Raw genomic sequence first — 14,672 nt, forward strand, 5'->3', positions numbered from 1 at the left:
TCGCCCAGCATCAGCCAAAACTCGAAAGAAATATGTCAGACGGCAGCTGGTTTTCTCAACTTGGATGAGACACAGGATGAATGATGCCCCAGAATCTGACCAAATAACCTGGTCTGATTGTGGCTGTCAAATTTGCCATCGCTGGGCTGTTATCAGATCTAACCTGGCATCAGCCCAAACTCAGCAAATGTAAAGAAATAAGTCAGTCCACAAATGGGTTGCCCAATTTGCATGAGACACAGAATGAATGACGCCCCAGATTTGGACCTTAGAGTGTACTCTGGGTACAAATGGAGCAGCAGGATATCAAGCACATTGAAAGTGAAGCTTATCTATTCATTGCGCTGGGTCTAAAAGTATGCATTCACTAGCCTCTGCATCAGTTCCACCTCTTGTCCATCGATCTGATCAGGTCTGCGCTCTGACATGCTAACGCTTTAATTTCTCTCTGTTATCATTTTAATCAATAGCAATGCATTAACATTTGATAAAATGCCAAATTAAATAAAAGGAGTAAAATGTACAATATAAAGTAGCATTTGGAAGTGTGCAATAAAAGTAAAAATGCCTAAGATTTGGATTCATTGCAATTGTTTAGGGACCATTTGCTGTTTATTAGCGGAGAGGGGTTGGTGCAAAATATTTGAGGCACTTCAGGTAATTTTTTATGCACCGAGGAGGGAGTTATGTTTTTTGATTTGGCTCAGGGGAGGGATATTCAACTTAAATTGTGTATTTTGCTTTTATTTTAAATAGCTCCAGGACTTGCAATTTGGTTTTAAAGGCATGTTTTCTATAAGAATTTATTAAAGCCAGAAACTGCAGAATGTAGGGATTTATGGTGAAGCATTTTCCCTCAGTCAATCAGGGATGCTCAACAAGAAAGCTGTGTCGCTCTGGGGAGGCTCAATATATTTAGGAAAAAAAAAAAACATTAACGATCTACCACTGCCTCTAGATCCAGTCAATACATCCGGTTGGCCACGAGGTGGCGCTGTTTTTTATCTGTAGATATTTCCATGTTACGCCACAGTCTGTGCTTACAGCAATGACATGGGCGACATCTAGAGGCCATGATGAGCTACTACAGCAAGACAGCTGGCACGATTTACATACCTCTGTGTGGCAATGGAAGAGTTAAAGTGTAAAATCCTATTACGCCGTGTGGTCACAGTTTAATTGACAGAGACATGTCACATGGCCGGAAATCAGCCGCTGCAGGTTGGAGTTTGACCGAGTGATACACACCAGGAGCTGGACCTCTCGGAGCAGACAATCATGGATTTTATGACAGATCGGGACGTGCAAAAGGTGAGTATTGCATTAAAAATGTACAGAACGTACTGTGAGCTGTGGCTTTCGTACATCTTTCATTTCACATTACTTTTTTTTTTCATCTACGGTATCATATTCCTACATTATTTTGTTGGTTTACCCGAACGCTTATTTCAGGTTCATTACATAACATGCTGCAGCCACAGGTGGTCTGTGTAAGGTCTGCACGAGCAAACGTCCAAATTCTTAGCACTAAACAGTCTATGGTATAAAATGAGAAATGCCTTTAAAAGGACATTTGTCGTGAAGCATTGGGGCATGGAAGAGCGCGTGGAAAATAAATGGCTACTGAGATCCAAGTTAGTAAGCTTATTGATAAAGCTGATATCTCAAAGTGCTCCACAGCACACAAGCTACAATCAGTTATGTAACTGAACTGAGAATGCATATGTAATATTATTATGTGCAATTAATTGTGAAGATTTGCTGAATTTCTTTGTTTTGAAAGGTTTATCAGCATAATTCTAATATTTTTTAATAGCCTCCCCCTGGGTTTTGGAAATTGTCAAAAGCATGTTTCTTTTTTGACATTTCATAGACCATAAGTGATTAATCAAGCAAATAATTGGCATATTAATTCAAATTATTCTTAATTTCAGCCTTAGATTACAACCAAGACATAAAAACTTGAAGTTATGAATATAACCAATGTTCCCTGAGGGAGAGTCATCGAGACCAACCTGTCAGAACAGGTTCGGGTTGGTCTTGTGTGGACACATTCCCCGTACATATGTGTAGTACTGAGTATACTGACTAAAAGGGAGCTGAGGTCTCTTTCTGTGATATTTTTCCCTTTAATTGTGTAATTCAAATGTATAAATGCTGTACATTTTACCCTTAATTGGGTTTAAATTTGAGAGAACAAAGATTGCTTCACAAGCCTTACATAACTTGCATCTTTAAAGTGGAAACAGATGTGAAAGGACAGTTTGACCCAAGTTGTGGAGTGAAATGTTAAAACTCCAGGTTTTTGAAGGCTGTACATTTGATCCTCAATTTGACATACATTTGAGAAAACAAAGCTTTTGTGTATAAATGTGGAAATACACGACAGAAAACTCCTGAGGATATGTCTTTTCAGCGATCGCTTCGGCACTGTGAATGGTTGATTCTAACCCAGCGGCTCTGTTCTCCCTCTTTACAGTACACAGAGGATGGATATGTGGTTCTGGACGGGCTGCTGACCTCCCAGGAGTGTGATGAGCTGAGGCAAAGAATGGCAGAGATAGTGGACGAGATGGACGTCCCACAGCACTGCCGCACCACCTTCTCCACCTATCATGACGAGCAGCTCAAAACACAGGTGAGCACGTGCACTGCACGGTGTGAGATGAGTCTAAAACAGTGTCAGTGACTCACAGTTTAATCCCACAACATTTCTTCCACATGCTTTCCATCACACTGCACTAAAAGATGCAGGTAGGATCTCACTGCTGTTAGTTAGAGAAATAATTGAACCCGCACACAGAGATCGTGCTATAGGACGACTATTAACTTCCGTGCTTATGCCACCTTTTGCTCTTTTTCACAAAACCAAACAACCACAGCACTGTGCCCTCCCCAGGTGTGATTTTAGACTGCATGTCGGCACCCCAGAAGCAAAAAATGCATGACTGATGTGACATGTAACACAACAGTGTCGGCCTCGAGTGTGACATATAACAAATGCGTCAGCAACACTTTACAAAGTAAGCAATGCCATAACATGGCAATAACAATCATTTATCATCCCTGTCATGTGGTGGCTGATCCTGTCCCAGTTTGCGGATATTTTCAGCTGCTGTTCTTTTTTAATAGTAATAATAATAATAATAATAGATTTTACTTATAAAGCACTTTACATTTGAAACAAATCTCAAAGTGCTACATGATATTCAGTTCAGTTCAGTTCAGTTCAGTTCAATTCAATTCAATTCAATTCAATTCAATTCAATTCAATTCAATTCAATTCAATTCAATTCAATTCAAATAACTTTATTTATCCCAAAGGTCAATTTGGTTTCAACAGTCTTCACACCACACAAACATCCAAAAATCAACAGCAGACAGGAGCATGGAGCACACCAGAGAAAACAGACAAACAAATAAATAAATCTGTGCGTTTACTGGCAAGCTGGTGCCCTTGTGTTGACCCCCTTTGTAGTGAAAAACACACAGGGCTAAGCAAGGAGCACACAGTTTAAAGTTTAAAGAACAATGTAAAGGATAGTAAAATACAATGTTCGTTCCCAGAAACTGCCGTCGAGCTTTAATGGCCTGATAGCCGTTCCTTTTTCAGTGAGTTAGTTGTTGCTAGCTGCTTTGCTCCCGGTGGTGTGTCACACATAACGTATCGTCAAAATGTCACATCCGTCCTGTCCACGTGGCCATCTTGCTGGCTGTCCCTTTAACTGAGAAGGTCGATTCGGCACTGTTACTACCTCCACTGCTGGCTTAAAGATAAGACAACTGCGTTCCCCCATTTGTGCAGCTGTTCCTTTTATAAAGACATTCTTGCCTTGATCAGTGTAAACGGGATTTGGATTAGACTGCACAAGTTGTGCGAGAGTATGTAAACGGATGTTGTGATATAGTTGTATAGTTGTTAAACACAGCGTTTACTTCAATTCATCAAGAATTTTCTCTGTTTTTGGATTCTTGACATATGGTCATTTGGGAGGTAAAGCATGCGTTTAAACTGCAGAAAGTCAGCATGTTTTACCTTCATGATCAGGCTCACGTGGTGTGTAGGTACATTAGCTCTCACAGTGATTCACAGTGTTTTACCTCGACCCTCACTGGCTGTCCTTTTGAGTAATAGCAGACGCTTATGTCAACAGTCTAGTCAGTGTCAGTGTGCTGTGCCTCCCTCCTCTGTAATGCAATCGTTCCTGCTGGATCAGATGACTGATGTTAACCTTTTGACCTGCAGGGAAATGCTGACTATTTCATCACCAGCGGGGACAAGATCCGCTTTTTCTTTGAGAAAGGAGTTTTTGATGACAAAGGTGAGCTCTGGAGAAATTCTCTCTAACCTGCCTGTTCATTTTTAGATTAAATTAGGTGGGTAATGCATCTCTTGTCTTGCAGGGGAATTTATCGTACCAAAACAGCGATCGCTAAATAAAGTGGGACATGGTAAGATTTCTTATCAGATCATCTGGAACATCACGAGCAAATGCCTAATCCCATTTTTTTTTTTTAGCACTACATGCCTATGAGCCACTGTACAAAAAGGTTACACATTCACCCAGAATCCAGGTATGTGAGCTGTTGAACAATATCAGAGTATGATGTACTGAGTCACAGAATAACCAGCACTCACATTAGAGGGTAACTTTGGTATTTTCAACTTAAACCCTATTTCCCCATGTTTTTGTGTCTGAGTGACTTACGGGAACCGCAATTTTTAAAAATTGGCCGAGTATTGAGTAGCACATTAAGTTCACACAGTGGACATGCATGTTAACACAGTGGACATAATTGGCCAATCCTGGACCAATAATGTCCACTAAAAGCGTTTGTTTTTGCCACTGACAGGCTCAGATTGTTAATCTAAGTGTTGGTGTGTGTCACGATAATAAAATTCAATCATTTTTCGAATGGTTTGATTGAAATAAGCCATTATTTCAGTAAGTTAGATAAGATGGCAATGGCATTTTCGAAGCCATTTCTGGTTGAACAAAAACTTTTTAAAACTCTCCCCAAAGGGTCCTTTTATAATGTGGACATAAATTGATGGTGTAAACATGCCCCAAGTGGTTACATTGCAGCCTGTGTTGCTGCTGCTCAATTGTGGACTAATTTCAAAAGTTGTTCCCATTACTCACTTAGACCCAAAAACAAGGGAAATGGGGCCCAGGTTGGAAAAAACAGATAACTTACGCTTTAAATGTTGTTCTCTTAGGGCATAGCGAAGAAGCTGGGTCTTGCAAATCCTGTGATACTGCAGAGCATGTTCATTTTTAAGGTAAAGCATTAAAGTCTATTTTTCTATCAATCTATGACATGTCTTGCGGTGTCAGATGATGCTTTATGGGTAGTTAAGTATAAAATAATTTTCTTTATGTCTCCTCCAGCAACCAGGGATTGGTGGAGAAGGTAAAGCTGCTACATTAATTTTAAAAATATACAGAAAATCTGAACGTAAAACTAATGCAATGAACATTCTTTCCATGAAATTAATTACAGCAGATTTCTTGTTGTTGTTGTTGTTGTTGTTGTTGTCAGTGACGCCACATCAAGATGCCACATTTCTGTACACGGAGCCCCTGGGCAGAGTGATGGGGCTCTGGATCGCCCTGGAAGATGCCACTGTCAACAATGGCTGCCTCTGGTTTATCCCGGGGTCACATCACAGTAAGCTCACTTACACTGTTGCTTCCTTGTTTCTCCTTCAAACTGTGTTATTTGTTATGTCCAAACATTTTTTGCTTCATATGTATAATGCCACACTTTTCCTCAGGTGGCATTTCTCGGCGTATGGTGCGCACGCCAAAAGGCACCTTCCCCCTGACGGATTTCATCGGTCGAGAGCAGACCTACGATGACAAGAAATTTGTGGCTGCACCAGTTAAAAAAGGTAATACACTTGAGTGTTTACATCTAAGTGGGCGGATGGCACCTGATTGAGGAATAATATAGATAAAATGTAACATTTGGTCATCTTTAGAGGTGCTGAAAACATGTTTTTACCAAAATATAAAACTATTCCTTTAATGAATCAACCTAATCTTCAATTGAATCTACGATTACTTTGATAATTGATCACATCTTTGCTTTATTCTTTATAAACTAAGGGATTAATTTGATTAATTGATAACAAAAAAAGCTTTAGTAAGGTGTAGCACCACACAAAGCAAAGAGAGATGGTGAGCTGTTGCACGCTCTGTGTTCAGGTGGCGTGGTCCTGATCCACGGGGAGGTGGTGCATCGCAGTGCTGAAAACACCTCAGAGGATTCTCGCCACGTCTACACCTTCCACCTTATGGAGTCCCAGGACACCCGCTGGAGCCCCGACAACTGGTGAGAGTCAACCCTTTAACACCTGGATCAGCATCAGTTTTCTTCACTTACATTTAAACCTCTGAAACCTGAGAAAATTGGTTTGATTTCTTTAAAAAAAAAAAAAAAAAACACGGAAAAAAGCACAATAAGCAACTTGGCAAAAAATGTCCCACAAATTGGTAAAAAAAACAAAACAGTAAAAAATAGTTTTTCTCTCTGAAATGCAGCTTTTTGTGCTCTTGGCCAATTATGGTCACTTCTGGCTCCAAAAAAAAACAGAAATCAATGGCCAAGATGCCAAACTCAAGGCTTCAAATGGGAGTCCACAAACGTTATTTTCATTATTCTGTACAGTCTACATATAAAGTCAATCTAAAATCTACAGTAACAGTAACACAAGCAGAGGAGAGCCATCAGAATGACTCATTAGGGATGCACAATAATATCAGCACATCATTGGTATTGGCAGATGACAATTTTAAAAATAAAATATCAGCATCGGCCCAAAATGAACTTTTCTGCTGATATGACAGGCCAATGTAATTACGTGGACTTAATAGGTCAAACTTGCCCTGGTTTTGGTTATTGTCAGGAATGTCTCAGGAAGAGCATAATCCAAGCCTGTTAAAGTGGAAGGAACATATAATAATATATAATATAGTTTGGTTTTAAATTTGCTACATAGGAGTAAATATGTCATATTTTACCTGTAATGTAGATTAAACTAGTTTTAATGTTTTGTCCAATGAATTTGTGCATTTTGAAAAGCATTGTACATTATGTCTACATCTGCCACCAGGGGGCTGTCACAATAAGAGTAGGCATAATTTGTTAATTTCAGTATAGGAGAGACTGACGTTGTCTGCAATTATTTGAAAAAAAAAAAATCCATTTCAAGGGAATTGTGTGTTGTATTATTTCCAAATAAATGATGACAAGTTACAACATATGCACATGTATAGTTATCGGCAACCGGCCAAAACGAGTCAGAAAATGTCAGCATATTGCCAAAAATCCAATGCATTCTGTGCATCCATATCACTCTGTGATAGTGATAGAGCAATACATGTCTATAAAGGTAACATCCAGGACCATGAGCTACTGGTTTTATCAGACCGAGAATGGCTGTAGCAACGTGTGTTGAATTGATTAAAGATATGTTTTATTGCTTTTGAATTTGATTTTTAATTTGTGAGGGGAAGACTGTGTCATGTCTCACAAAGACTCACGTTGCCATGTTTCCATCTCTTTGCTCTTTAAAGGTTGCAACCCACTGAAGAGCTCCCTTTCCCACCTCTCTACACTAAATGAAGGTTTGGGTTTTTCTTTTTGCATTTGGTGCTGCAGCTCAATGAAAAGGCAGAAAAAGGACCAACATGTATGAACTGTTTCGACCACAGAAAATGTGCTGTTAATATCTCACGGCTTGTCTTGTGTCCTGTATGATATCATCTGTTTCTCAGAGCGACGCGTTGACTGCCCTGTAGCCTGATTAATGGCGACTGACCCATATTTTTAATGAAGATTTCAGTATTTTTAAATGTGAATTTTTAATAGACTGGAAAATTTGGGAAACATTTTTAAGCTTTTTATTAACCTTCCAAGGAGACTTCACAATACAATTGATGTTCAGGTCTACTTTATTCAGCAACTCCTCATCAATTTTGTCTCCAACCAGCCATATGCTATGCATGTGTCAAAACGAGATGGCAGATTCCTATTTTTACAGACAACAGTAAGCATTTTTATTTTCAAGTATGTTCATGTTAAGACGCAACTTTAAATGCATGGATGAAAGATTATCAACCTCAACATACAAACCTCTTATGTTCATTTTTAAATCAAACCGAGAAACAAAAGGATTAGTGTCTGTTTTGCTGCTCCACGATGCTTAAACCAGTATTAAACAAATGGACTAAAGTAGATGGCGTACCAATTTTATCTTTCTTCTCCGATGCACTCAACATGCAATATTACATTTTAAAAAATGGAAGGATAATGACAAAAACAACATACTAGTAGGATCATGCTAATAAATTGTTACAACGTAAAAAAACCACCAAGATCTTTTACAGATGAAACATAACGCTGTTAATTCATTCGTGCTGAAATCAAGTTTCAGGTTGTCCTCATCCAAGAATGATGAGATGAAACCTGACGACATTTGAGGACATTTCTACAAAGCAAATTTAAACAAAATTGATAAATTGTCACAAAAAGAAAGTTGCTGAAAAGAAAAGGGCCTTTGTTTATTATTCTGGCCCGAGGCATATCTACAGACTTCAGAAATATGCAGGGTTTAAAGGCTCAGTATCACAAGGAGATGTATATATTAAGTTTATCTGTATATCTACAGAAGGTAACTTTTATAAAAGTAACTTTTTGTCATATTTGCAGAAACTATCACTATACCCTGACAGTAGTACATGACAGAGATAATTTTCATTAAAAAATGACATTTCAGGCAGAACGTGTTGCTGCAAAAACACTATGCCCAGCCATCTGGTCACAATGAGCAAGCAGCTTCATTTTGACCATAAAACCAGTTTAACATTGTTAACTACTGATACTGCTAACAGCACAAACAGAGCTAACAGTGCTAACATGGTCAACAATGCTGAAAGGGGTTTACAGCTCAAAACTGAGGTGCTTACTCACTAGGGCAAGTTAGGGGGTGACCAGAGGGTGGACACAGTGTTTCTGTAGCGATGCTGTTGGGTCAGGACGGCCTTAGTTGACATCTGTAATCAATAACTGCTCACATACAACAGCGCATACTCCAAAAAAAACTTCTGTGTCCTGTCAGGATACAGAGACGGTTTCAGCAAATTTTACAGTAATGATTTAAAAGTTACTTACTGTAGCTTTAATGGGTCCCATCAAACCTCAAACAAAAATATGCCATAGGATACTGTACTTACATGTTACAGTACTGAATTTCACATTAGTGTCATGCAAGAGCATAGTGAGTTTCTGCCATATTTACGTATAAATCAGCCCTTTTAAAGAAGAGTTGAGAGGGGCCGTCATGCTTTCATCTACAATAGTAGGTAATGTGTGATAGAAAATATACTTTTCTAGGCAAGTGTTCTCAGCAGTAAGTCTTTCATATTGCCATCGGGGAGGCAAAATAAATCTAATAACAAATGTTGATTAAGAAAAAGAGATAACTTTAAATAATGTTCTTCAAAGGCAATATAAAGGCGTGTATCCATTTGCAAAAAAGGAACAAGATAGGAAAACGCTCTCGTTGGTGATCAAAATGTGCCGTTTCGCAGCGTCTTTGCTGTCCAGAAGTGTTTAAAAGGACATTTTTCCACTTTGCATTACTCCCCTGTTGCATAATTTTAATTTGTTGGTGTCAGGGTTCGAGTGCCTCAAGCTCAGGACGGTGAAACACATGGAAACTAAACCATACACCGCCGCTTTCACTACAGACGCAGCTTAGAATACTCAACAAATATTTAACATCTCTTACAAACTTATTCTGAAATGTCTCATTCCTCAAAGCAACAGATACTGAAATGGCTTGCTATCTGAGGGCCACAGACTAATGTCATGCTAACTCACATCTGCTGCCACAAACAGAAAGGAGCACATTGTTCTTTTGTGCCCCATTGGTTTGTTGACGTATCGATTACCCGGTTTGATTAATCCATCAGCTCTTAACTATTCTTTTCTTGTGCTGATCAATCCATTGATTCTTAAACAGACTTTCGTTACATCTTTTTTTTTTTCATTTTTCTTACACTTTTCCCCCAAATTCATCACTTTCTTCTCCCTAGAAAGAGCTGAGGACAGTGGGAGGGGTGTGTTTTTGTTTGTGCCATCTGTCCAGTCAAAGCATCAGCAGGATGAAGAGGTAGAGCGGGAGCAGGAGGTTGTCTATTTGGGAGGTGTAGGCTTCCAGCATGGCCACCAGAGTGATGGAGCCGACAATCCACGAGTAGGTGGAGTTCAGATTGATGCTCCCATCGAAGATGAGAAACATGGCCACGGCAATGATCTGGGCGAACACGGATGTCGCAGTCCCCTCCATGGTTTTCTTAGTACCGGGCCAACGGATCTCCCCCATGGTGCTGCCGAACACTGACGCCACGGTGTCTCCGACACCCACGGCCAACACACCTGCATAAGGCACCAGGCCGCCTGCACCGGGAAGCACCCCCTTCGGCGCGCAGGGCCCGGGGAACAGCCATATGGGCAGCGACATGCCTAGCAGCAGGTAAACGTGGGTCAGGATAAGAGGCCCGGAGTCCCTCTCATCCAGGAACAAGGTGAGCAGCTGTCTGAGCAACTGACCCAGCGGCCTTATCCGAAAGTACCGCACGTACTCCAGGAATAAGAAAACGGCCAAGCAGCCCACAGACGCCACGTGGAGCAGCTGCCTGTCGTATATCAGTCCCGGAACATACGTGGCCACGACAATCAGATGGAAGTACTTCCTGACAACAGTCGACGCCTGGTGTTTCTTGGAGCCTGACTGGCGCTGGTAGTTCTGGTGCAGCACGACACATGTGGCCACAACCGCCAGAAACACCCAGTACCCCAGCAGACAAAGTCTCCTGTCATTTAGCGTGAGGAAGTCCAGCAGCCACATGAGGGGGTGTCGACCGATGAACAGCGAGAGCCACGGCATGAGGATCCCTAAACCCAGAACGGCTGTCATCATGTGGAAGAAAAGTGACGACACCCAGGTCTCAGACTCCATGAAGCAGAAGAGCAGGGCGAAGAAAACACCGAGCAACAGCGAGCCCACAACTACCACTGGCAGGAAGTAGTTCACGGGATCACCTTTGACCTCTGCCAGGTTCAGGGAGCGCTTGATGAGCTGGTTGACGATGAAACTGATCCCACCGACGATGAGGAGCGCCTCTCCGGGCGTGAAGCAGCGCGGCAGCAGATAAAGCACAATCAGGCAGAGATAAACGAAGATCAGCAGTACCTCTAAGACCTCGATGACCTCAGACACCGTCAGCGTCTGTTTTGTCGTGTACAGAATCGCGCTGCCGGCCATGCCTGCGATGACGCACGTGTTGGTGGGTACGGGTCTCGTGATGCCCAGAGCGATCAGGGAGAGAAACAGAGCCAGCATCATGCCTGTGATGGTGACCACCATGGAGAAGCGCTCAAAGTAGACGTTCCCTGAGACAGAGCACTTTTCTCTCAGCGCCAGACCCAGCAAAGGCATCACCATGGAGGCCGGGACGATGCCGCTGTTCGCTGCGGGACGGAACTGGAACACGGCGCCCCCCGACCTGAGCAGACGGTCCCATTTGTGCTGTACGTAGAAAGCCTGGATGAAGAGGGCGATGCTGCACCAGGAGTGCTGGTTCCAGACCACCATGTGGACGCACAGCACCACCGCCAGCACTACAGAGGACTCCACGTATACGGGGTTCATCTGCATGACTGCGCGTTGGAGGCTCGCAGGGGAGGGAGGAGGGTTGATCTGAACAGATGGTCTGCAACAATGAAGGCCTTCTTCTGTCACTTCCTCTCTCTGGCACACTTCATCGTTTGGCTGCCACTTTTCACTCGCTAAAGATGTCTAGAAAAAAAGGAGGGAAACGAAGTCAGCAAGGTTACTTTTCATGATGAAATCCGATGAAAACATGAAAATAATAACTGATAGTGAGACTGGATGACTCCATGAGTAAGCTAAGGAACTGTTTGTTATTTATGAGACGGGAGGGGGTGGAAAAAAAGCGAGGGAGACACTTCAAATATTTTTTTAAGCACTGGGGAGAGAGGTTTGGTTTTTTTTTTTATTTGGCTCACTTTTACTTTTACTCTTTCAAACATGAAGAAATTGGCTTGATTTCTTTCAAAAAACATGGAAAGAGGACAATGAACAACGACAGAAAATATGACCCAAAACAGGAAAAATAACAATTAGTCAAAGATCGATGAATCAGTTGGTAAGAATTAGATTGAAAATGTGAAATTTAATTGATCAATTAATAGATAATGTGACGCAGTCTATGCAGTATATGCAATATGTTGCTGTGAGCTTTGATTGAGGAAAAAAACGCATTTCATATTGTTTGGAATAAGCAACGTTTTTATGTTTATGTTTATGTTTTTTTTTTCAAAATAATAACTCCATCTTTAATTTTACCAATAATCCATTAAAGTGCTTATGATTTGCAACCTGAACCCAAATATTAGCAAGAAATAAGGACAAAAGTACAATAAAATCACCTGAAATTTGTAGAAATAAATAAATAGAATAAAATACGTTTAAAAAGAGACCTAAAAAAGGTGTTTAAAAATTTGTAATAATTTTGAAACATAATCTAAAAATTAATTATAATAAGTATAAACATGGTTTTTCTTCAGCTTTCTTTACTATTTCCCTAGACATTTTCCCCTAGCTTTTAATTTTTTAATTTTTTTTTATCAACTAATTTCTTGCAATTGGTGAATCATTTATCTCCACAGCCCTACTGACTTTTTCCCCTCTGTTGTTGAAAGAAACACGCTCAGGGTTCAAAGGTTTGAATACTTGTTAAAGGCATCTGAAAGCACCATAAGGAAAGTGATGTCGCTCAAATTTTGTATTTATCTAAATACCCTCAGAACCCTAAAAGCTGCAAGTTGGTTTTAATATCATGTTTTCTTAAAAAAAAATCTCCAATCACACCATTTAGCATAGCCAGAAACTGTGAAATATGGTTATTTATGTTGGAGGGAGGGTCATGCATTTTGCCCAGTCACTCAGGAGGGGGTCAAGGAAAAATAGTTATAGCTGTAAGGAGGGTCAAGATATTAAAAAAAGGCACACTGTCAACCCCTACTCTGATAAATAAAGCACAGTCCCTTGCATATCCCAACAGTGAACCTTGCTCCTGCTTTATCTGCTCCCTGATATGAACTATGGCCACACTGAACATCCACCCAGTAAATGTGAAATCCACACAGCCATCTGAGCACGTGAGTGAGACCCCAGGAGGAGCACATCTTTCCACAGCAGCAACCTTTTGTTCCTGCTGTAGATCAGACAGACTTTGTACTGGGCTAAATCAGCTGGGAAGGTTGTTTTAACACATGACCAGCACATCTGAAGGATCCCGTGGAAATGTGTACAGTTTGTACAATAAAGATGTCATATCTATGCTAATACAGCGCGGTGGAGCCAGCTGACCGTCACCAAAGTGAGAAACGCGTCCCCTCTGCGAGCCAAGGATGCTGCAACCTCGGGCAGCATCAAGCTAGCGGTGAAATACAGCTGAGTTATCGCAGCGCCACACAGAGAAAAACTGCTGGCTGAGAGGAAATAAAAGCCAAGCTGACAAACACAAGCGTACGTACCACATTAGTGCAGTGTTATCCGGACGGCTGTGCGCTGTGAAATGGATCCGAGACGTCCTTTTTTGACAGATTTCTTTCCTTTGTCAGCTGTCGCTTCTCTCACACCCAGTAGGAGGGGGCCATATTTGACAGCCGGGTCACGTGACGCAACCGTAAAAATATCTCTTAAAGGCGTGGTTTTCATTTTTCATTTATTTATTTATATTATATTTTAGCTAAATTGACATAGTATTGTGTTGTCGCGGAAGCGCGTGTTGTGTTTTTAACTTAACTTTAAAATAGATTTTTTTTTTATTTAGCTGCAGCCTTATTTGCCAGAATGGAAGATGTATTCAAATCTTTTAGTAAAAGTAGTAAAATAGCACTGTATAAATACTCTAAAAAAAAAACAACGTCATTAAAAATGTTACTCAAGGAAGAGTACAGAAGTGTTAGTATAAAATATTAAAGGTCTGAGTTTTTTGGTTTTTTTTCATTATTTTGCTCATTTTAGATAAATAGATATAGTATTTTGTCTAAGTATGTGCATGCAGTATTTTAACCTTATTATTATTATTATTGTTGTTGTTGTTGTTGTTGTTATTATCATTATCATTATCATAATTGTTATTATTTAATGTAGCTACAACCTTAATTTCATTACCCAGAGCTTGAAGAAGTACTCAGATCTTTTAGTGAAAGTAGTAATACCATACTGTAGAATATTCAGAATTGGGAATTTCAGAATAATATATACTATCAGATTATAATTATGCAAGCATTCATGCATGTTGATCACTCTTTAATGTTGCAGCTTTTAAAAGAGATATTTTGTATTATTTTTCATACTGCCGTGTAGCTTGTGATATCTCCACAGGGAACCAATAAGGCCTTATTGATTTAGTAATGTATTTATGTATTGTATGTATTTATTTAATATGCATTTGAATTTATTTGCAAAGTAATTGAAGCTGTAAAACATTTGCCTATTTGCCTCTGAAGTGTAGTGTAGTTTGCCAATTATATTTAATATAAATGGGCAGAAAATAGAAATATTC

The 14,672-nt window shown here is 40.3% G+C and overlaps 2 protein-coding genes across 2 annotated transcripts; one reads left to right on the forward strand and one right to left on the reverse strand.

Moving 5' to 3' along the window:
- The first annotated feature begins 1,152 nt into the window (after positions 1-1,152).
- On the forward strand, positions 1,153-8,244 carry phyhd1 (phytanoyl-CoA dioxygenase domain containing 1). The gene is made up of 11 exons (XM_042508955.2): positions 1,153-1,311; positions 2,480-2,638; positions 4,247-4,322; positions 4,405-4,452; positions 4,520-4,575; positions 5,222-5,284; positions 5,394-5,415; positions 5,545-5,673; positions 5,780-5,896; positions 6,213-6,339; positions 7,584-8,244. The coding sequence occupies exons 1-11, from the start codon at positions 1,279-1,281 to the stop codon at positions 7,630-7,632; spliced, it is 879 nt and encodes a 292-aa protein (XP_042364889.2). The 5' UTR covers positions 1,153-1,278; the 3' UTR covers positions 7,633-8,244.
- Positions 7,944-14,000, reverse strand: dolk (dolichol kinase). Its single transcript, XM_042508954.2, has 2 exons — positions 13,636-14,000; positions 7,944-11,872 (listed from the first exon to the last, which is right to left on the reverse strand). The coding sequence occupies exon 2, from the start codon at positions 11,729-11,731 to the stop codon at positions 10,160-10,162; it is 1,572 nt and encodes a 523-aa protein (XP_042364888.1). The 5' UTR covers positions 11,732-11,872; positions 13,636-14,000; the 3' UTR covers positions 7,944-10,159.
- Positions 14,001-14,672: the final 672 nt, after the last annotated feature.

This window comes from Plectropomus leopardus, chromosome 20 (genome assembly GCF_026936395.1).
Source record: "Plectropomus leopardus strain MGB_pleo_1.0 chromosome 20, ASM2693639v1, whole genome shotgun sequence".
Taxonomy (NCBI): domain Eukaryota; kingdom Metazoa; phylum Chordata; class Actinopteri; order Perciformes; family Serranidae; genus Plectropomus; species Plectropomus leopardus.